The sequence below is a fragment of the Argopecten irradians genome, chromosome 6 (genome assembly GCF_041381155.1).
Source record: "Argopecten irradians isolate NY chromosome 6, Ai_NY, whole genome shotgun sequence".
Classification (NCBI taxonomy): Eukaryota; Metazoa; Mollusca; class Bivalvia; order Pectinida; family Pectinidae; genus Argopecten; species Argopecten irradians.
In genome coordinates, this window is record NC_091139.1 from 40,933,655 (window position 1) to 40,955,237 (window position 21,583).

Here is a 21,583-nt window from a genome sequence, read left to right on the forward strand (position 1 = left end):
TAAATACAAACAAATTAACATCCCAAACCCACCTATCCAAATGATATTTTTTTTCATTTGCTACGTATATGAACGACCAGTCTTTTCTGTTTGCTATTACTTCAGGTCAGGGGTATCAATCGGTTGTATTTTGGCTGGAAAGATGATCACACGGTGTACAAGGTTATATAGATGCCACGATCACTGTATGAAATAAATAAAATGACAAGCAGCTACAGTATGTCCGTTTGGGTCCTTTTATACCAACAGCCACTGTAGAATTATTAGCTGTCTTTTTCATACCAATTGCGACTGAAGATGCTTGATATAACTCACCGAATAGGCGACACAAAAATTAGCGATTCCACCAAAAGTACAGCCGATAGATGACCTAGACTGGTACCCCTGTACGTATTTGTACCAGTGTAACCCGGTGTTTGGCGTACCATGCTTGTTTTCTGTTGTTCTGTGCCCACATCAATCTAATCGTGTCACGGTTATTTCTGTAGAGAGCAGACAATATGGTCTCCTGGGGGAGTTTTGGCTACTTCCACATTGAGGTATCACGTGCCTTCTTTGTTGTCCAGTGAAAACGCATCCTCGATAATCCAGGGGTTACTATCACTGTCGTTATAAATACCTTTAGAATATTCCATCGCAAAACCTTCAGTTCAAGAGGAAAAATAACTGACCAGTCAGAGGCCAGCAAAAACTTCATTTTGGAGATTACTGAGAAAGCGACGCCCAACCTTATAAGACACATTGTCAAGCACAGTGTACTGTTATTCAATACTTCTGGTGTACGTCAAAGGACCAAACTACCTCCTCAACTTTGGTTGCAGATAGAGCCTTCAGTTTTGATATGGGATATGCCATGAATGTATATAACGACAGTGATGGTAACCCCTGAAGTATTGAGGACGACGAAAACGTTGGTGTTGTGATACAGACAATGTTGTGAAATCAAGCGCAGATCGCGTTGTGTGGAATGGGAATTCCAAATGTTATTCAGCTAAAACCATTTTTATATTGTTATTGTCCGAAATAGATAGACAATGGCATAATCATATAATACAGATGCCCGAATAAGCTTAACAAACAAAATGGCTACTGATATGTATTGTTACACATACAGAATCTGATGAATGCTAATAATCTTGATTTTAATAGATACATGGTAAGGTAATGCATGCTGTTTTGTGCACTTAGTAATCAACATCTAACGAAAATTGATTCTATTTAAAAAGTAAAATGATGTTAACATGTTACAATATATTCAATTATATATATATGTGTATGACGTAATATAATTAATATTTTTTTCATAATCAAACACCTGTTTGCAACTAATTTGATGTAAAAAAAAACAACGTTCAATGTCTTAAATAAACTGTCCTTATGAATACATCTATATTTTAGTTATGTTATGGTCAATCAGGTTTGGTGTATTTCAAAGTAGCGTGGTTGTCTTTGTAAATGATTATTCAATAAATAATTGTAACTGTACTTTCCATGCAAAATAATTATATGATGTGTTGCTGATTTATAATGCTTCTTTTTACTTGTTAATGGAGCGAAAGTCTTAAAAACACGTGTTTATATTTTATTTCAGCTGTATAACAGTATGGCGAAACAAAGGAAACTTAACGACTTCCTACTGGCAGTAACAAAGTAAGACTGACATAACGAATAATCTGTAAAATTATCATTTTCAGTGATGATGTCGATGATGATGATCATTGATGAAAAAGATGGTGATAAAAAGACTATTTTCGAAATCTAATCTAGATCAGTATAGCTAGATCATAAAAAAATCCACCCAAATTTCTTTCACATTGTATATTTGGTTATCGAATCTCTTGAATATCGTTGGAAAAAAAACGTCGATTTAAGTGGTACAAATGATTAACACTGATTACAAATGATGAATATTTTCTAATTGAACAGGTCAATATTCCAAGACATAGTCAGTATGGATACCGTTATAATGAAAATCATGGTAAGTCACTAGTGAATAATGTGAGCATGAAAAAAAAAGCATAATTAATATTAAACTAGCACTTAACGCTCTGAACAAGAGATCATTAAAACTTCAACTTATTTATGAAGTGTTAATGTCAAAATCACGCAATATGGAATTACACAAATAATACTTTCCCTTTCATTGTTACAAAATCGATTTTATTATAATTATATAGTGTTTCAGCGCGGTTTAATTTCGCTTTTCACTCCGACTACTGGAGTTTGTAAATTAATCGTAGCGAAATTGTTTTAGTCATAGATTAGGTATACATGCACTGTCAATCGCAAAATTTAATCGACTTAAAATAAAATGGTTTATGTTCTGAGCTTGAGTTATAGGCATAAAGTTAAAACAGGATAGCAATGTTTTTAATATTGATATATGATCGCATTTGTCACCAACCTCTATTGTTATTTTTTTTTTTCAATTCCTTCTCCGCCAGCATCTATTCAGTATATCTTTCATGAATGAATATTTTTAATTTTAGAATTACGCAAAGAAGCTCGGAAACGCCGACAGAGCGTCGCTGTTTTTACTTGACTCCAATACAAATGAGCTTTACGCAAGGATATTTGACACGGGAAAAGCCGACGAAAAAGTTCCGAAAAAAGAAATCAGGTACTAGTAATATGATATACTGTATTGGTGTTTTAATGACGGTTGTTAACAAAATGTATTTTTCATCGAAAAGTTAATATTTCATCTTCCTATCTTTACAACGAAATATGGTATTGTTTGTATAATACATCAAAAGTTCTTGTTAAGTCTCGCGTTTAATTCAAAGGTCCATATTCTTTATGTGATCCGGTTTTTATTACTGTAAGCTTACATATTTTAGCTGTTTCAATCTTCAACCGTTTCTACTGTTGCGTTCAGAATTTCATAATCCTTTGAAATGCTCCTATTTTAATAACTATCGTTATTTGATAATAGGTTTCCTATGGATAAAGGGGTTGCTGGCTTTGTTGCTACGACTGGTAGTATATTGAATATATCTGATGCATACAACGATTCCCGATTTAACAGGTAGGTAGGATTAACCTTTTTTATGCCAGATAGTCATTTTGATGGATAACTCGTATTTTAAAGAATGAATATACGATACTTCTTTCAATTCATAGTACAAATGAAATACACTGCTTTACTTTAACTTTAATATTTTTTACAAATAATTTTTATATAATTTATGTATGTATTATTAGGTTTATTTTCTGCGTAGATTGGTTTCATCAAATACATACATAATGATTGTTTTCTTTGCAATTGATATTCCGTAACATAATTAAATGTCGAACAATAATAGTGATTAAAACGTGAACAAGGACTTACAAATTTGTGTATTGTAATGGTTTAATCATGTATATTTTACGTACAGAGAGGTTGACCAGCAGACCGGGTACCGCACCAGTAGTATTCTCTGTATGCCTATATACATACGCGGCAGGTAATTATATTATGTATACAGTGAATGTTATTTGTTTCGTTCCTGTTTTATCTAAGGAACGTTGAGTCTAATGTGATTCGTTCCTACCCATTGTTATGTTTTGTTTATTAAGAGAACTATGACCTAAGAGTCTTTTGTTTTTTTATTGAGAGTGACGTGAAGATACGTACTGCATAAACATCAGCGGAAGGGTTTGGCTGAAGTTATATGTGTTGTTCGGCTATGATTTGACACCACGTACGATCATTGCTTTGTTCTGTTTAACCAGCGGCGCACACGCGTTTTTGCCTTTATTTCATACTTACAGTGTATTAACATTTCCTTGTGAACAAGATAACTTGAGTGAATATAAACCGAGCTTAACGGAACTTTGCATGTAGACTAAAATTCGAAAGATCTATGTTCCTAATTCATGAACAAAAGACATTTGTTTGTTAGTAAATGACATAACTATTGTGAATCAAATATCAGGTGACCGTTAAGGCCCATGGGCCTCTTGTTACATAGACATAGTTTCTTTGTCTCACTAGGGCTCCAGAATCCATTCGATATTGTAAGCCGGTATATAGTACAGAAACATGGATCATAAAATGATTTTAATGCGTATAACAAAACTTCGTCACTTCAGCTTTTTATCTGATTTTTTTTCTTCTGTTGCTTCCAGCATCATTGGCGTCGTACAGATGGTCAACAAAATGGACGGAATTTTCAACAGAGCGGACGAGGAATCGTTCGAAACTTTCGCTATTTACTGTGGGCTGGCTCTACATCACGCAAAGGTTACTATGGAAATACAATTTATTTTGAAAGATGCCATAACGAATAACGAGACAGTTATATAATTACCATAACACAACATTGCTTGCAAGGTAACACTACCGATAAACATATATTTTATGACATTGATTGTCAGATTGTTGAATGGTGGTTTCTTTTATTCAAACACTGGTCCTTAAACATAAAACCTAAGGTTACATTTTCTTTTCTGTATGTATATTTTTTTATCGAATATGTAAGTATGGTTTTTCATATTTTAATATGCATTGGGCCGCATTGTTCGTTAATGTTGAGGCAACCCAGTCTGGTTAACACACCAATCCATATCCAAACACCTGAAATATGTTTTATATGCTTACATTGTAACATGAAGAAATACAACGTCAGAATTAGATTTGAAATATTGTGAATAATAAATCTCACCAATATACTTCGAATTGATTGCAGCTGTACGACAAAATACGACGGTCAGAGCAGAAGTTCAAGGTCGCCTTAGACGTGCTGTCCTACCATAGCCAAGGGAGTGAAGAGGAGTATGCAGCAGTCAAATCTATCCCCATACCACGACAACTTCCGGAAATTATCGAGTTTGTAGTATTCATTACCACAAAATGTATTCTTAAAAGTCTTAATACTAACGTTTTACCTATTGTATAATTACGCTAATCTCGATAAGTTGAACAATATCCATTCTTCAGATATGCAAAATGTATACGTTATTGTAACACGTGTCAAATCAGCGAACGATTCCATTGATATGATATTTGTATCAAAGATGTGACATGATGAATTGTCAACAGGCTAAATTTTATAGGTAATATAAAAAAGGTTTTTTTCTATTTCTGAATTCTCGGCTATATTGCCTTTGTCGAGGAAACACACTGCAGCTTACTCTTCAAGTCATCATATTGCTGAGTGTTTTCTCGAAATGTTTGGAATTAAAGACGCTTCTATTACTCTTATTATGTTCCCTTCCGAACAATTTTGGCAAAATATTGATTTTATAGTATATCTAAGCTAAAATGCACCAATATCACATTTTACGTGTTTAAATTGCATCAAATTTTTTGTTTGTTGTAGTTTCGATTTCTCCCCGTGGTCTGTCACTAATGACCACAAACCGGTCTATGTGCTCTATATGATCAAGGACATCTTCGAGGGGACACGGTGAGCACGATATCACATTTCAGTTCATGTTTGAAGAAAGACTTAGGAAGATTATACTTTTAAAATTTCCAACTTTCAAGATTTTATAATTTAAAACGTGAAAGAATTTTTTTTCTAACTTCACGCACCTTACCTTCTTTTAATAGGTATTGTTACGCCAGTATTGGACTTGTGTTTTGTGTGACTGCTTAGAGCTATTTATGTTTTCACGAACATTTTCATCGATGCTTTCAGCATTACCATATCAAGAAATAGGTCGACCTAGTTTTAAGAAAAACGCGTCATATTTAAGTAACTAGGGTACATGTATGCTTTTAGGGACATTTTTATTGACAGTTATACAAAAACTGCTAAAAACGTAATACAATAGTGGTATTGCTGGAAAGGATATTTTACATATAATGACTGATAATTTTATTGTTATCATCAAATATATGAGTGGCGTCATCCAATAAAAATTATATTACAAAGACAAGTGAAAAGTGCGTTTTGGTTTTTAAAATTCAGGTATTTTTTATCAACTTGATCGTTCTCACTATAGTTTTATTTCCAAATGACCATGTCGGCTGAATTCAAGCTTCCGTAAATAACCGTTGAGATTGAAACATTGCAATACATGCCCATGAAAATAATCGATAGTTTTGATTTTTTTATTTTAATTGCAAACTCTTGCATCTTTGGTGTGACATTCGTATAGTCTGTTAATTGGAATACCTAAAACGGCTTTGTTAATTGCGGGCAGTGTTTGTGGACTGTAATGCATGTGTTGGTACCTTAGCTTTGTAGTTTTAGAAAGTGATGTCATTTTATTCAGTAATTTTCTATGTAAAATTTATTGACGCAAAATATGGCAAAACAGTGTTAATATTGAAAAGACGATATGGTGAAAATACTGCTAAAATGTTTACCGAAAATAACTATATCGAGTTCATCTTATTATTATCTTATACCACAATCAGCATCTACAGCTTTAATTCTTCCTAACATATTTGACATTGCTTTGATCAAGTGAAAACTGACATCATTTGACTGTATTAAGGCTCGTATATCTTGAACTGTCATCTTTGATGGAATATTTCATAGACAGTGTCAAAATTTCTGCTATATAATCTTTAGAATTCTTCAGGATATAGAACAAAGAAATGTCCTTTTGCTTTTTGCAGTGGAGGAGAAAATGAGAAAAGGTATAACCCAATGTACATGTACTAAATCACCCGCCATCTTGGCTTCTGTATACTGTTTGCTATTGGTAACTGTTTGGTCTTCTAATAGAGAAGATTTTATTTAATTCTGAATTATTTCGAAGGACAAAGTATTTTTCTTTTTCTCATTTTCACTTGAGGTGACCTATTTATATGTATCTTGATCCTTAGTCGAAGTTCGGAAGTTTTGCTTGTTTGTCATATCTAGTATATGTATACTGTGAGAAATATTTGAAAAGTAAGCCTGTATCAGTTAGAAAACATAGAACCTATGTTTTCAGCATATTAGAAAGAATAGATTTCAGTCTAATTAATTGTCTTATGGTATGGGGGAAAATGGGGTAAATTTAGATATTTTTTAATGTAAGAAGTTATGAAATAAATGAAAAAGTACAATTTTGCTCATAAATATAACCATTTATGAACTTTCTAATTTACAGTTTACAATTTCGCAGTATTCAATATCTAACTGGACATAGCAGACAGAAATTCTTAGTATGGGTTTTGTTATATTTTAAGACTGAATAGAGATTGGGGTTTGTTTACGTTGTCCTGAACGTCGCAGCTGTTTGTCTTAAGACAGCTTTGTAATATTAGAGTTGTCGGCTCTTGATGGTAGCTATTGGTTGATACGTCATCAGTTTCTGTGGTCGCTCACCGAGTTTTCTCTGAAATCTCTGACGTTAAGAAACACGTGAAGTAACAACCAATGCATACAACAAAAAAACAGATATCAATACAATATGGAAATGCAGAAAAAGGAATGAATGGTCGGTAATACTCTCTGCCTGATCTTCCGCTAGGTAATATCTATCTTCTCTGCACTTACTATTTCTATAGGTGTATATCGTTGTGTAATAGCTTCTGTAGTAGAGTAGTTGTATAATTGGAAACTAGCTGGGGACAAAGCTTCAACACTTCTTCTGATTCTATAAACGGATCGTAGTTTACGGTAGATACTTAATAGCCGTATAAGCTGAAAATTACACATTAAATACATAGCACATACAACTTAAATGGATCTTTGCATATGCATTTAATTGAGGTCACTTTGTCATATTATTATTATATATATATATTTATATTATCTAGATTGTTATCTAGATTCATTGCGTATTACATCACATTTAGAGCTTGATCCTTATTATACGTGCTTTGTATTGACATATTTCGATACAAGACCACCCAACAATATAAACACTGGTATGGTTCTGTATATGTAATCCATATACTATGTTTCATATATCTTCATTCATTCCCCAAAACACAAAGTTCCGAGTGGAGTTGGTTACCTATCACCTTATCATGCCTCTAAGGTCATTTCAATGACGTCATCGCATTACCCAGCAGACTTTGCAATGACCTTTTGGTTTGTGACCCTTCACCCTAGGATGTGCTCCCGCCCTGTACTCTCAATGTATGAAATATAATCTTCACAAAACATTTCACCGTGTGAATCTTCACTTTCCTATTCCCAAAAGCAAATTCAAGTATACATTGTATGGAGACATTTTCTTACGTTTCATACGAATCAATATAAAAATGGACGTCATCCTTCTTTTACGTATTGTTATTAATTCTAAGGATTATCAAAGATCAAACCATCATCATCAAATCTAAACATAAGAATGCTAACAATAGTTTTATTTCAGTACTGATGTTCCGATATTTCAATCCCTTGGAAAAGCAAACCTTAATTAACCTCATGTTCTATTATGTTGTAATTAGCGTTTGTTTTATTAACAGATATGATATCAATGACATCATACGGTTTACACTGACCGTACGGAAGAATTACCGAAACGTACCCTACCACAACTGGGCTCACGCCTTCTCCGTAGCGCATGCCATGTTCACGGTGCTCAAAACAGCCAAGCACGAGTTCTCTCCCTTTGAGGTAAAATTAATTCAAACATATGATGGCTAATACAATATTAATGTTATGATTTTAGTCTTTTTCTGATGAACACTTGTAATGTCTTTAAGGCATATTCATTACGTTTTTCTTTAATTCTTTTGAACACTTGCAATGACTATAATTGGCAACTGTTCACGGTGTAATATCTGCTGCTGTTGTAGAGTCTGGCGCTGTTTGTAGCGTGCCTTTGTCATGACCTTGACCACCGAGGAAAGACTAACGCCTTTATGGTAAAAAGTGCGTCTCCATTGGCATCTATTTATTCTACCTCGACAATGGAGCACCACCACTTCAACCACACAATTACCATATTGCAGGTATGCTTATCTTTCGCGGTCCTTGTTGATAACTAGTTTTGATGGCCATTCTGCTTCTGCTCTTCCTCTCGTATTCAACAAATCAAGTTTGTTTCTACTCTTTCGTTATAATCATAGTCATGTGGAATCTACGTCAGTGGCATCGGTTATAATTCATTGAAGATTTGTTAATTGTATAGGTTTTCAACGAGAAGTGTATTTTGGGAGGCGAACACAATGTGCCATGCAGTTGTATGTTACAAAACAATGCTGTGGAAAAATACATTTCTATGATACTGTAAACAAATATTTTCAAATGTATGAAATATGCATATAAATTATTACGTATTTTACATGTGACCCACATTGTTAAAAACCATCAAATGTTATTTCCATGTCTCAAATACCTATGTATAAATCAACACAATGCCATATTTTTTTCTTTCTGTAGAATGAAGGACACAATATTTTCAAACATTTGTCTTCGGAAGAATACAAACACGTAAGTAAAACTGAAATATTTCATGAAATGATATAACAAGAACGTAAGCAAAGCAGAGATGAACATATTCTATTTCACACACTATGATATCCAAAACAGTTGCGTGAAGTATTTGAGTGAAACAGCGTATACTTTTGGTGTTTAAATTGTGATGCTTTGAAATATCTTTATCAATGTGCTTTTAGTTTTCTTAGTTGTATTGTCAGTGCTTTTTGTTCCGTGGTCCAATATGATTTATTCTCCATTAAAAAACAATGATTTCAGATGCTGGGCGATATCCGTCATTGTATCCTAGCAACGGATCTTGCTTTATTTTTCACTAACCGTGCCCGCCTTCAGGAGATAGCAGACAGGGATGAGTTCACGTGGGATAGCCGAGAACACAGGTAATTACGGACATTATCAGATACATACACACGTATACACAGGACCTAATTATATGGATACAACGAATCCGGAAAACATGGGTCAGGACCGGCTCCAATTATACTTGATTACTAGAATGTCTGACATTTCCTGTCTCTCCGGTGGTGTTGGGTACATCTGACCCGCTAATTTTACTATACTGTTACACTTTTTAATTAGACCGTCGTTTTTACCTGTATTCATATACCGACTCAATGCCACAAGCTAATGCTATTATATGATATCTGCATCAGGTACATAAAAGGTTAGCTTCTGGTTACAATGTAGTGTCTTGATGACGTCACGCACGTATTAGTAACCTATGACAACAGATAATAATTTACCTTTATCCATGACTTCGTTCACATATTTCTTTCTTATCATAATGATCATTATACCTGTCTCTGAAGATATACATTATCATTTGAGATCAAATGACAAGATGCAAATAGAAGACGTTTTTGGTTTTCAAATTGTTTTGTCACATCCGGTAGGAATGTTAATTTAACGGGTAACTTTCCATCAGCTATGTATTTAAAGCGCTCCAATAACCAGTAATAAATACTTATGAGTTGACTTTGGTCAAGTAACCTTATCAAAATTCTTGTGAATGTAAATTTGTTGATTAAATTACAAAAAAAAACGAACCATAAAAAATGGAATTGTATTTATATAATACGCATTCACAATATCGATGAATAACGATTAAGTATATGACACTTATTCAAAAAGGGAATAAAATATCTTATAAACATCATATATTCGTATACATATAATATATAATATTCGTATCACCAATATCTAAATATGGGGTAGTACGAAAAGAAATAAAATGAACGAACTATGGATAAACATCAATGTATAACGTGTCATGCGAGTCTGATGAGTGTTGCGTGTGTCGTCACAGGCTTCTACTTCAGGCTATTATCATCACCGGATGCGATTTGTGCGCAAGCGCGAAACCTTGGGATGTTCAACTTCAGACGGTCAATTCTATTATTGACGAGTTTTACATGCAGGTACTCCGTTGTATCTGTATTTTGTACGAGGATGTATCGTCTACATGTTTGTATATTCCATAGATGGTGTATACGTGAATTTCTGTTGTGATTGTGGTTTATGTGTCCGTACTATTGTACGTCGGTATTTGAATTCTGGTGTCATGACATTGTGTGGATTGTGATGTAGTTTATATAACAATGTCCTGAAAGGAGTAGAAAATGAACAAATGGTGTTGAGATAAGTCTACTTTCCCGCGTAATTTGAGGACTGGTGAAGACGCGAGTTCGAGACATCTTTGATCATTAAATTATTCAGTAAGAATATTTCACTAGAAACCATTTTGTTTAATACTCTATACAAAAGGCCTGCAACGTATTTATAGAACAAAAAAAACTTTATAATAACGCATGGATTTCGGGATTTAGGTAAACATCGTCTTTATTTGTGTAATTTTTATAACATCTATATGTAATAGTTTCCGACATTCTGATACCAGCATTGATATCAGATATGGGGGTAATAAATAATAAAACCCCCAATGTGGTAAACTCGATGTTGTGTTCCCATCCTGGTTGTTGTGTTTTCAGACGACTACTCATGGCGAACTGCATGACGGCCTGTGATCTGTGTTCTATGTACAAACCTTGGGACGTCCAGCTTGATCTTGTCTACGTGATTATGGAGGAGTTTTGGCAGCAGGTGCTTCCTTACTTTACCTTTCTTGGCATGCTTCTCTAAATCAGCATGATATATATATTGTTTATTTGTGTATCGGAAGAGAAATTGGGAAGTTCAATTAATTATAGCTTTATCTCAAAATACAAGCTGGATTATCTATAGCTATCTTCTCTCTGTATCATAATTTGAAGATCAATTGTTTTAGATGATACATGTCTTGAGTCCAACCTGAACAGAGCTTGACTTTGATTTCAAATGAAAACGAAGTCAATTTCACCACAAGATATTTTGTATCACTTCCATGTAATTGACCTTAAAATATGTCAATTCAGGTCAAATAATCCACGTGGAATTTATGTAATGTGCATGTTTTTCATTCGTGCGAAATTAAGGCCAATTTCAGATCGTTTTTGAGTAGATTTTATTAAATGTGATTTTTTTTTTGCATCAGCTGCATATACGAATAAGAACAAGATGGACTTCATAAAGCAACAATATAACTGCCATTGCAATTTATTTATTTTGATATCATCGATTTAGTCAGTGTCTGAGAAGTTTCTGTATAATGTTTTGAATTGACATTTTCCTGACTAGGGCGACGAGGAAAGGTCACAAGGCATGACCCCTATGCCGATGATGGACAGACAGAAACAGCATGAGTTGCCACATTTAGAGGTGAGCTATACCCTGGATCTGTCGTATCAAATACATTTACTATGTGACATGACAGTTTCGTGGCTTAGAAATGTTTGTTGTTTTCATGGTTTTTATGGGACCACCAATATATAAACAACGAATGATATTTTATACATCATTAATATTTTTGTTTCATCGACTACCCACGAAAAATAGATAATAATTATTTAGCATGTTATATACCATTTCTTTAAATAGAAATTACCATTGTTATAACAAAAACAAAAATGATTTATTGGAAAATATTGAATGTGAAGGTTTCATTTCCTTCCCCTGATCACTGATTTACTACCCGTTTATATCTCGACTTTATCGTTTGAAGGTGGGATTCCTGGTTGGAATATGTCTCCCGTGCTATGAACTTATGGGCAAAATACTGCCAGAGACAATGCCAATGGCGAACGGAGCGAAGTAAGTGACCGCACTATTAGATATAGTTATGAAAACATTGGCATGATAATATGGTCATTAGGTATATCACTTTTGAGTCATTCTTAAATTATGGGGAAAAAACATTGACAAATTATATGACCGTTAGTCAAATCACATTTGAGTCATTTGCGAATTATCTTAACGAGCATCGATACATTTATATGCTTATTAATTATATCACATTTGAGTTAATTCACGAGTATCGTTACAATTATAATATCATTAGTTATATCACATTTGAGTGTTATACGTCACGTATGACATTTATCTGAAATGCACTACATATTTCTCAGTTCAAACACGAACAGGAGAATTTGTTTTGCTTCAGTTTCTACAATTGCATATTTTATGTAAGAATTCAAGTTTCTTATTGATATTAGAGACAAAAAATATAACAATAAAAGATTTGTTGCGCACTGACACCCTATTGAATGAATTAAATGAAATATAAAAATTACTTACTCATAGATGTTAATGAGATAGTATATACTTAATCAATTATTTCCAAAAACTTCAATCAAAAGTTTGATCTGCAAGTTAAAGAATTATTACATTGATCCAAAATAGATATATGAGATATTTGAATTTATTCCGATTTTTAATCGGAGAAAAATTGTCGAAACGTAGATACGCATTTGATAACAATTCATTATTTTAACAGAGATAATCTTAGAAGATGGAAAGAACTGGCTGAGCAACAGAAACCTGAGAATCAGCCTAAGGAGGAAACGTCTTCAAAAGAGGAAGAAGACAAGGTATCGGACTCACCAGAAAAGGAAACAAGTGAAAGTGACGAGACATGCAGTGAATTAGAATCGAAAACTAAAAACTCGACAAAAGACGAATCTGATATTGGTTCCAAATCAAATATAGAAACATTGGGTAACTTGAAAGATTCTAATGGATCTGACAGTGAATTAAAAACTATGGAAACAACTTCGAATATTAGTTGACATGACAATGGTACGGGCATGGAGGAAGGGAGTGCTTTATATTAGTGTATTATCCCAAACAGGACAAAGGAAACACGTAACGGCACGTGGGGATAATATACGTTACCTCAAAAAGCAAATCCATTTTGATGTTTATAACGAAAATGTGAACTCTGCATCTGTGGTATAGTGAATGAATGATGGATATATGGTTTTGAATGACTGGAATTATATGATTATAAAAAGTAGCTTTTGTATTGCTTTTTTGCGACTTCTTTCTACAAGCTAACTACAGTGTAACTGTTTTTATATAACTGTATGCTTTTAATTGTCGCCAAAACTAGATAAACATACGACTTGGGGACAATTAGCAATGTTCTATGCACATGTCAGCATCAAAAGTCTGGGATCCATAAAGGCATCATCCAAGTGCATTTTGATACTCTTTCATACTCGTTGGTAAGTATTACATGCACACGAATGCATCAATACTATATTTGGTCTTAAAACATTTTAAATATAGGGCTATGTTATCGCTTCAGGACTAGCTTCTCAGCTGTGCCGGTTTGTGCTCGAGGCACATAACCATGGATCTCTCTGTTGTCACCGTACTGCTTATACGCAATTAACAGGTACATAGGATAACTCAAAATAAGAATCATATACCACATTTCTTTCAGAAATCAAATTTCCGAAAAAGTGGTGTTAAGTATTCTTAAGTTTCATTTTAACCTTTTGTGAAATAAATATCATGACATGTCATTTTCGTCAGCATGAAGTGCAGTAGTCATTAATGTTTTATCAACACTAAAACAGTCATTTACCACAAAATGTTGTAACATAGATTCGCTTTTGTTACGGTATATCTTTGTTGTGTTTTGTTTATGGTGGTTTTTTCCTGAATCAGTTACCATACATAAATGTATGGATAATCTGTAATAATTGTCTGTGATAACAAATGTGCGTTTAATGTTACTCTATTTACAAGACATTGGAAACGATTAAAACATTTTAACAGGGTTATTTCGAACCAATTGATGGTTATCAAACTTTGGAGTTTAAAAACGTTATATCTTTGTTCTCGATATTTTTTTTTCAATTTGAAATTTTCATTACAACGAACGTCAATACAAAAGCATTGAATCGGCGAAAACAATGTTAAGGACATCTAGTTTTTAGAGTATTGATCGAAACGCTTTAACACTTAGTTTGTTCCTAAAAATAAGGTTTATTGAACAATTAGAATAATGCCAGGATTATTATTTAACACAGTGGTCATTGTTTTGTTAAATTACGCTTAGATTTATGCTTCTGTTCATTACATTTAAATTACTGATTTGAAAGCATTAAGATGTATATAATGATCGATATGCTGAAAGCTATATTGTATTTAGATTGGCATCATTTGCATGTATACACTTGCAGATTTGATAAATTTCTAAATGTTACATTTGATAGGACTGTTGATCACATTGCTATCCGTCCATTGCGCTACGAATGATTACCTTATAACAACTAGAGATAGTGCTTATAGATTCTTTACCGTGCAATTGAATAGAGTAGTAGATGTAATTAATGCTCAAAACACACAGGGAAGTGCGACATCCGCCAAGACGAAACAATGGACTTCCCTAGGTCTTGAACCATAGAGTTTTTTCATAAAATTGAGATTAGCTTGATCATACAATCAGATAGTTAAATGCGTTAAGATTTAATAATTTTTTTTTTTATCAAAATAGGAATCTAATATAAACAATATCCTTTTAATACAACTAAGTTTTAGTTTCCAATATAAACATGAGTTTGACGTCATTAACAACGTTAGATGTTCTTGTGCTATGGTATATAGGAGATCATGTTTGTCATGTTACATTAAACTCGTTACGAATAAATTATTTTGCTATAAAGTAACCAAGCTTATTGTTTTTTTGTATGTCCCATTCTTTTAAGCTACCATTAAATGTAACAACATAAACACAGCATTACATTTAGATTGCATACATGCGTACGTAATTCGGGTTATGCTTTTCTAAAGCAATCAAAACATTGGAAGAAAAGGGAAGTGTTTTGAATTTTACCAAACACTGCTCTAAAATACATGTACCATGGAACAAAGGCAGATACATTAACGGTCACCAACTCTTCATGACCCCTGAGTTTTAGCAAGATTCACGTGTGCATACTACATAGTTTTTCCTCATCCCAATCTACCCCCAGGGTATGGTGCCCAGTACATAGCATGTTGTGTAACACTCGTTGTTTGCTTTTAACGTCTTATCAACAGCCAGGGTCATGTAACGACACAGGATCCTGGCACGATTTTTTAACCAACAGTATACATATATATATTATACTATCAAGGGTATGAACTCGGCGGTCGAGAAAAACTGATTTTTTAAACACTGCATGGCAACGATTCTGCTGTCTGGTCATCTACCATATAGTCATATACAGGAGTATTGAGGTACCTGAATAGCTGGATTCATTTTGAGGTCCAAAGAAAACCTAGGTAGTCTTGTGTAACGACTTGTTTGTTAAGACCGTAGTCATCAATATAAAGTAGAATAATACAATTAATTTGTTTTGCCCTTGGTTCGATTGTCACGTTAGTTTGCAGATTCCTATGTCTCGCTATTATGTTCACAGGTACTGGTGAGCATAGATAATAGACGACATCAAATTCATTTCACAGTTTACTAACGGTTAACAAGTGTAGTGTCAACAATAACAAGAAAATACCCGCGTGGCTCAGTGAGAAGTAGTGTGTAATTGACAATATTGCTGCTATCGCCTATAATTTCATATCTCCAATATCGTTCTCATCACCTATACAACAATGATTGATCGAGACGTGACGCTACCTACCGGGCCGATTCACAAAATATCTCCTTAACGGTTAACCCCTAAACTCAATACCGGCAGCTCCCAATCTTTTCCATCCTACCAAAGGCTCTCAACACAAGAGTGAAGCCTATGAATCATTATCGAAACCCCTCTAAAAGCGAGACATGCCAAGTCCAACATTGTACAATTTCACATGTACATTTTGTATTTCAAACTCAGTATCAACTGACAGTGAAAAATGCATCCACAGTAGTGTAAATGCATTTCCATACTCCATGATAACAGCAAATTAGGGAAAGGATCGGATGTAAATAAATTTCCTAGAATTTAGAATCGACCTTACCTTTTGAAAGCCCAGTGGAAAACTGAAGGTCCCGGCGCAGTCCCGAGATCACGCGCCCAGCGAAGTCTCGTCAAAGTCTCAGTTTATACAATTTCCGGATAAATATAACAAACGAAGCGCAAAGCTTCGTTACACTTGGATACTATGGATTTATTTACCTGTATAGAAGTTTGTCCTCATCAGACATCATCCTGTGGTTTAACAAGTTATAATCACCGGACAACAACACAAATTACGGTCAAGATAACTTGTGTGACAGGGATCATAAACAGTTCGTTTCAACAGGATAATGAAGATTTAAAACAAGCGGATACTTTGGTAATAGGTATTTATCTGTCAGTTTCTTAAGACTTGTTATTGTTGTAACATAGTTCTCAATATTTCCCATTGATCTTAAGTTCCATAAATTCCTATACACCCCATGCTTTTCGTACGCGGAGTTTAAAATTGTTTTACAACTGAATTGTAGCACAGTCCTATTGTTATGAGGCCACTGGGCGAGTTGGGGTTCCAAGGAGTTGGGTTTCACCTCTCAACTCGGCCAATGTTGATGTACTGAAGTCCGTGACCATTATCGGCGTAGTTTACACCTGGTCGTTCTAGTAGGGCGACAGAACTATTACCATTCCGTGAAACTCTGAGTGTTACTTTCCGGGGTATGTTAACGGAGAAATAGACGATAAATTGGGTATTGTCGAACCTAACATATTAGTGACTAACCAAGGTTTGCTTATAGCCAAAACGGTTATAGCACCTTAGATAGGAAGGGAGTAACTCAGTGCTAAATCTTACTACCAATGATATAAAGCTACATGGTAATACTTTTGTAGGCTATTTCTCCTGTCTCTCAAATACATGAGATTAAGGATACAGATACCCCCCTGTGTTCTGATTTACCTCCTCATTTACAAGAAGTGGTTAATCGGACTTCTGATAAGTTAACAGATAGTCAAAAGGGTGAGGTCAAGGACTTGCTACTTAATTACCAGGACATTTTCTCGGGAAGTCCTGATGGGGCATTGGGCAGCACTAAACTAGTGGAACATACTATAGAGACAGCTCATACAGCTCATACAGTAGCCGACAAGATGTTTACCCTATTATGTGAGAAGTTAGGGTGGAGAAAAGCCGTACATACCAATACATCCAATGGCTTAGTTGAAAGATTCAACCGAACGCTAATTCAGATGTTGTCAACTTTTGTCAATACCGAGTATGATGATTGGGATGACCATTTGCCCTATATTTGGAAAATTACTGTCCATCAGCTATAGTAATGGGAGTGCCCACCCCTGAGAAATATCCAGTTTGTCCAAACATGCATGTTAGTTGGTTACAACATTGTATGAGAAAACATTTTATTTTGTATCTAGAGGTACTGCCGAGAGAAAGAAAAATCTTTATGACCTTTGATTGAAACCAAGAACATATGATGTAGGTGATTTTGTGTGGAGATATTATCCCCCTCCCCTGCATTATCATGCAAGTTAGGAAAGGGTTGGACAGGTTCATATAAGGCTTGTCGGAGTTGTGTCCCTTTTAACATATTTGATACAGAGCAAGCCCAATTTAAGGACAGTTACAGTCCATGATGACCATTTAAAACCCTTTGAATGGGACAGCATCCCAGAAGCATGGAACGAGGAAGAAAAAGATGTGTCAGATACTGTTGCTCTCCAGGCTGACCTTGATCCTGACCTTACCCAAGTCCTGATCTTGAACCTGTGGCGAGAACTCCTCCCCCTAGCCCCAGAACCAGTAGATTTGGCAGGAGAATCAGGCCCAAGGTCATCTACAGTCCAACTTGATGTGCGGACCTGTCACTGTCAGTCCTGTATAATCTTTGACTTTATGTTGTGTGTTGTGTCCCTAACAATTACGATAACTGATTATGATTTATATTTACCTAAATTGTAAATGGAATAAGAAGGCAGAAACCTGTATTTCTTGTTAAACACTCATTATTTCACTTGCTATTTGTTTTTTGGGGAAAAAAGAAAAGGGGAAAATCATGGACGTGGAGCTAATTGAGTCTGTAGAGGTAGAGGTCAATGTGTCTGCACAGGAAGCATCGACTTTAGATAGCGACATGCGCGCAACCTGGTGTAAGGAAGGGATGCGGTACTCTGTTCCCGCATGTGGTGCGAGGATATTCAAGACCTATCTCGGTATGTTAAGGCACTGGGTGGAGCGCCATTCCATGGCAGTTACACGGATCAACTGTCCGAAGTACCAACCCCCACATTAAAAGGAATCAGGTAATGAGGCACTTTGTGAGGAGACACAAGATGCGAGTGGCAGAAGCCCAAAGGCTGAGCGACACTTTGCCAACGAAGAAGATGGAGAACATGCGGTATGTCCCCCCTAGGGGCGTGCAGATTCCTGTTCGGAAGAACCAGGGACAGCATAAGGAGATGGGGGATATTGAGTTACTGGAAATGTTAAGTGACCAATTTCATCTAAATTGACAGTGACAGTGGTGTGAGGTATATTTTAATGTGTCTTGAGCCCCTGAATTATTTTTTATGTTGTTATCATTAATGTCGATTTTTGTTTTATTTACTTGTTTTACTTGTTTTATTTACTTGTTTTGTTGATAATCTTTTTGTACAGAGCGTTTACATGGTTGTTTAATTTTATATGAATATAGGATTGCATGTGCGTCATGGCATGATGGGCATAGTATACAATTTTGATGACTATATATATAAATTAAATGCATCGATTGGAAAAAACTTACAGACATAGTATTTTTCTTTAAAAGAGAGGGAGGTGTGTGGAAGATGTTAGATTGCAAACCCGGCCGTGGTAGAGTGTGAGTGTATTCGTTCAATTGTTGTACATATCTTTGACAGCTACCGGAAGAATTGTTACTTCTTTTTCTGTTCTACTTTCACTTTCAATCAGTTATCCCTTTTCTCATTGGCTAATTTTTGTTCTCTATGCTCATTTATTCTTTCCTTTAGAAATTCCGACTTTCCGTTTCTTTCGAGCAGTCTGGACAAAGCTCCGAGAGCTGGTCAGACTCTCTTTATCTATCTCTCTGTCTATTTCCCGACATGTCCGCATGTGAAGTGGATGAGCTGTTCCTCTGTTCTGTTCATAATATGTGTCCGTATGTGTGTGTCTAAGCTCTATACACAGGCGAAGCCACTGGCTGACCTGGCGTGTGTGAATGTACTGTATGTCCTTAAGGTAGGCTCTATGTCTTGTGAATTACACTGCCCTCCAAAAGTTCTGTTACACATGCATTTTTTATAGATAAATTAAAAAAAAATAATTTCAATATTCATTTAGTTATCACATGAATATTTTATTGTCCAAATACAATTTTTCATGATAATGCAATAGCCCTGAGTTCATGTATTGCAATGAAATTGGAATATTTGTTAAAAATCAAAAATCTTGTTATTCTGTTAATATTTGGTATATCCTCCACGTGCTCTAAGTACTGCCTGTATGCGGTCAGGCATACTTCTGATCAATGTTCTACATCTTCTAGCAGGTATCTCATCGCATGCTAGCTTCAATGCAGCTTCCAGTTCCCCAAGGTTTCCGCACTTGTGCTTGTGGACTTCCATACCAAGATCTTTCCACAGGTTTTCAATTGGGTTCAGGTCAGGGGATTGTGGGGGCCATTCCAAAGACTGAATACTGTTTTCATCCTTCCATTCAGTTACTATACGGGCTCTGTGGCATGGGGCACCATCATCCTGGAAGAAAAAGTTATTTCCGTAGCCTAGCAGATGTGCTGATGGTATTGCACTGTTCTCTAAAATGTCAATGTACTTTATTCCGTTGAGATTTCCTTTCAAAGGAGGAATATATCCAGTCCCTCGGAAAGACATAGCGTCCCAAACCGTCACACCACCCCCACCAAACTTAACTGTAGGCACTACACACTCGTGATGTAATGTTCATTCACTCATCTTCTCACATACGTTCTGCCATCTGTTTGGAAGAGAGTGAATCTCGACTCATCAGTCCATAGAACTGTTGACCAGTCCACCCGGGTCCAATTTGCGTTATTCTGTGCAAATGCCAACCTCTTCTGACGATGAGTAACTGTTAAGAGTGGTTTTTTGGCAGCAACACAACCCTTTAACCCTGAATTGTGTAATCTTCTCCTCACTGTTGTATTGGATGCCACAACACCAGTTTGGATCCATTCAGTTCGAAGTTCAGGAACGGTCTCCCTACGATTTCTTAGACTGGCCCGGACTAGCAATCTGTAATACCGATCCGTAGAAATACGTGGCCGACCAGAACGTTCCCGATCCTCATAGTTACCCGTATCTTGGAATCTTTTAATAGCCCTGTGCACGTTCTGTCTGTAACAAAAGAGAAATGGTCAAACTTTAAACTGCATACCAAATAATGAATTGCAAAATCATCAAAGGTTTCAAGGTAAACTATGATCACTTACCTGCTAGTTCCAAGTATCCTTACAGTTTGTGCCGCCGGTACACCGTTGCGATGGTAAAAAACACACTGGAAACGGTCTTCTCTAGATAATCGCTGCATTTTGTTACATGAAATTTTTCATAATTAAATCATACTTTAAGAATAACAAAAAAGATGACACATGGTGAGCAGTGATTAATTTTGTCATTTTAAATTAAATTTCCATGGAAATACTGTCCATATGTGAGTTTGTTTTACTATTCTTAGGCATTTGATAGGTCTATATGAAATATGAAATAATTGAATTATTAATAAAAACCTGTTTTAGGACTTTATTAGGAAAAAAATTTGTGTTAAAACACCAAAGTAACATTATCTCCCTTTACGTCATTTAAAACAAATGACAAAAAAAATTCTATCCCCAATAATTTTGTCAAAAATGATTTTATACAGAATTAAGAGAGTTGTAACAGAATTTTTGGAGGGCAGTGTATATTGTGAGTTATACTTGTTTAATAAAATATTCCTTAAATGTTGCA

At 35.1% G+C, this 21,583-nt stretch overlaps 1 protein-coding gene across 6 annotated transcripts in view; it reads left to right on the forward strand.

Moving 5' to 3' along the window:
• The window catches only part of LOC138325896 (probable 3',5'-cyclic phosphodiesterase pde-5), a 68,493-nt gene extending 53,129 nt beyond the window's left edge, over positions 1–15,364 (forward strand). For 3 of the 6 annotated variants that reach the window (XM_069271900.1, XM_069271903.1, XM_069271905.1), the window contains 17 exons: positions 1,592–1,650; positions 1,927–1,978; positions 2,490–2,620; positions 2,936–3,028; positions 3,378–3,446; positions 4,111–4,225; positions 4,671–4,810; positions 5,304–5,390; positions 6,554–6,574; positions 8,339–8,489; positions 8,672–8,827; positions 9,258–9,308; positions 9,573–9,694; positions 11,303–11,414; positions 11,988–12,068; positions 12,412–12,500; positions 13,183–15,364. In XM_069271900.1, the coding sequence (XP_069128001.1) occupies positions 1,592–1,650; positions 1,927–1,978; positions 2,490–2,620; positions 2,936–3,028; positions 3,378–3,446; positions 4,111–4,225; positions 4,671–4,810; positions 5,304–5,390; positions 6,554–6,574; positions 8,339–8,489; positions 8,672–8,827; positions 9,258–9,308; positions 9,573–9,694; positions 11,303–11,414; positions 11,988–12,068; positions 12,412–12,500; positions 13,183–13,474 (1,821 nt within the window). In that variant the 3' untranslated portion in view covers positions 13,475–15,364. Of the gene's footprint in view, positions 1–488; positions 540–1,591; positions 1,651–1,926; positions 1,979–2,489; positions 2,621–2,935; positions 3,029–3,377; positions 3,447–4,110; positions 4,226–4,670; positions 4,811–5,303; positions 5,391–6,553; positions 6,575–8,338; positions 8,490–8,671; positions 8,828–9,257; positions 9,309–9,572; positions 9,695–10,620; positions 10,733–11,302; positions 11,415–11,987; positions 12,069–12,411; positions 12,501–13,182 lie in introns of all 6 variants that reach the window. The other 3 variants (XM_069271901.1, XM_069271902.1, XM_069271904.1) reach the window with 3 other exon arrangements.
• Positions 15,365–21,583: the final 6,219 nt, after the last annotated feature.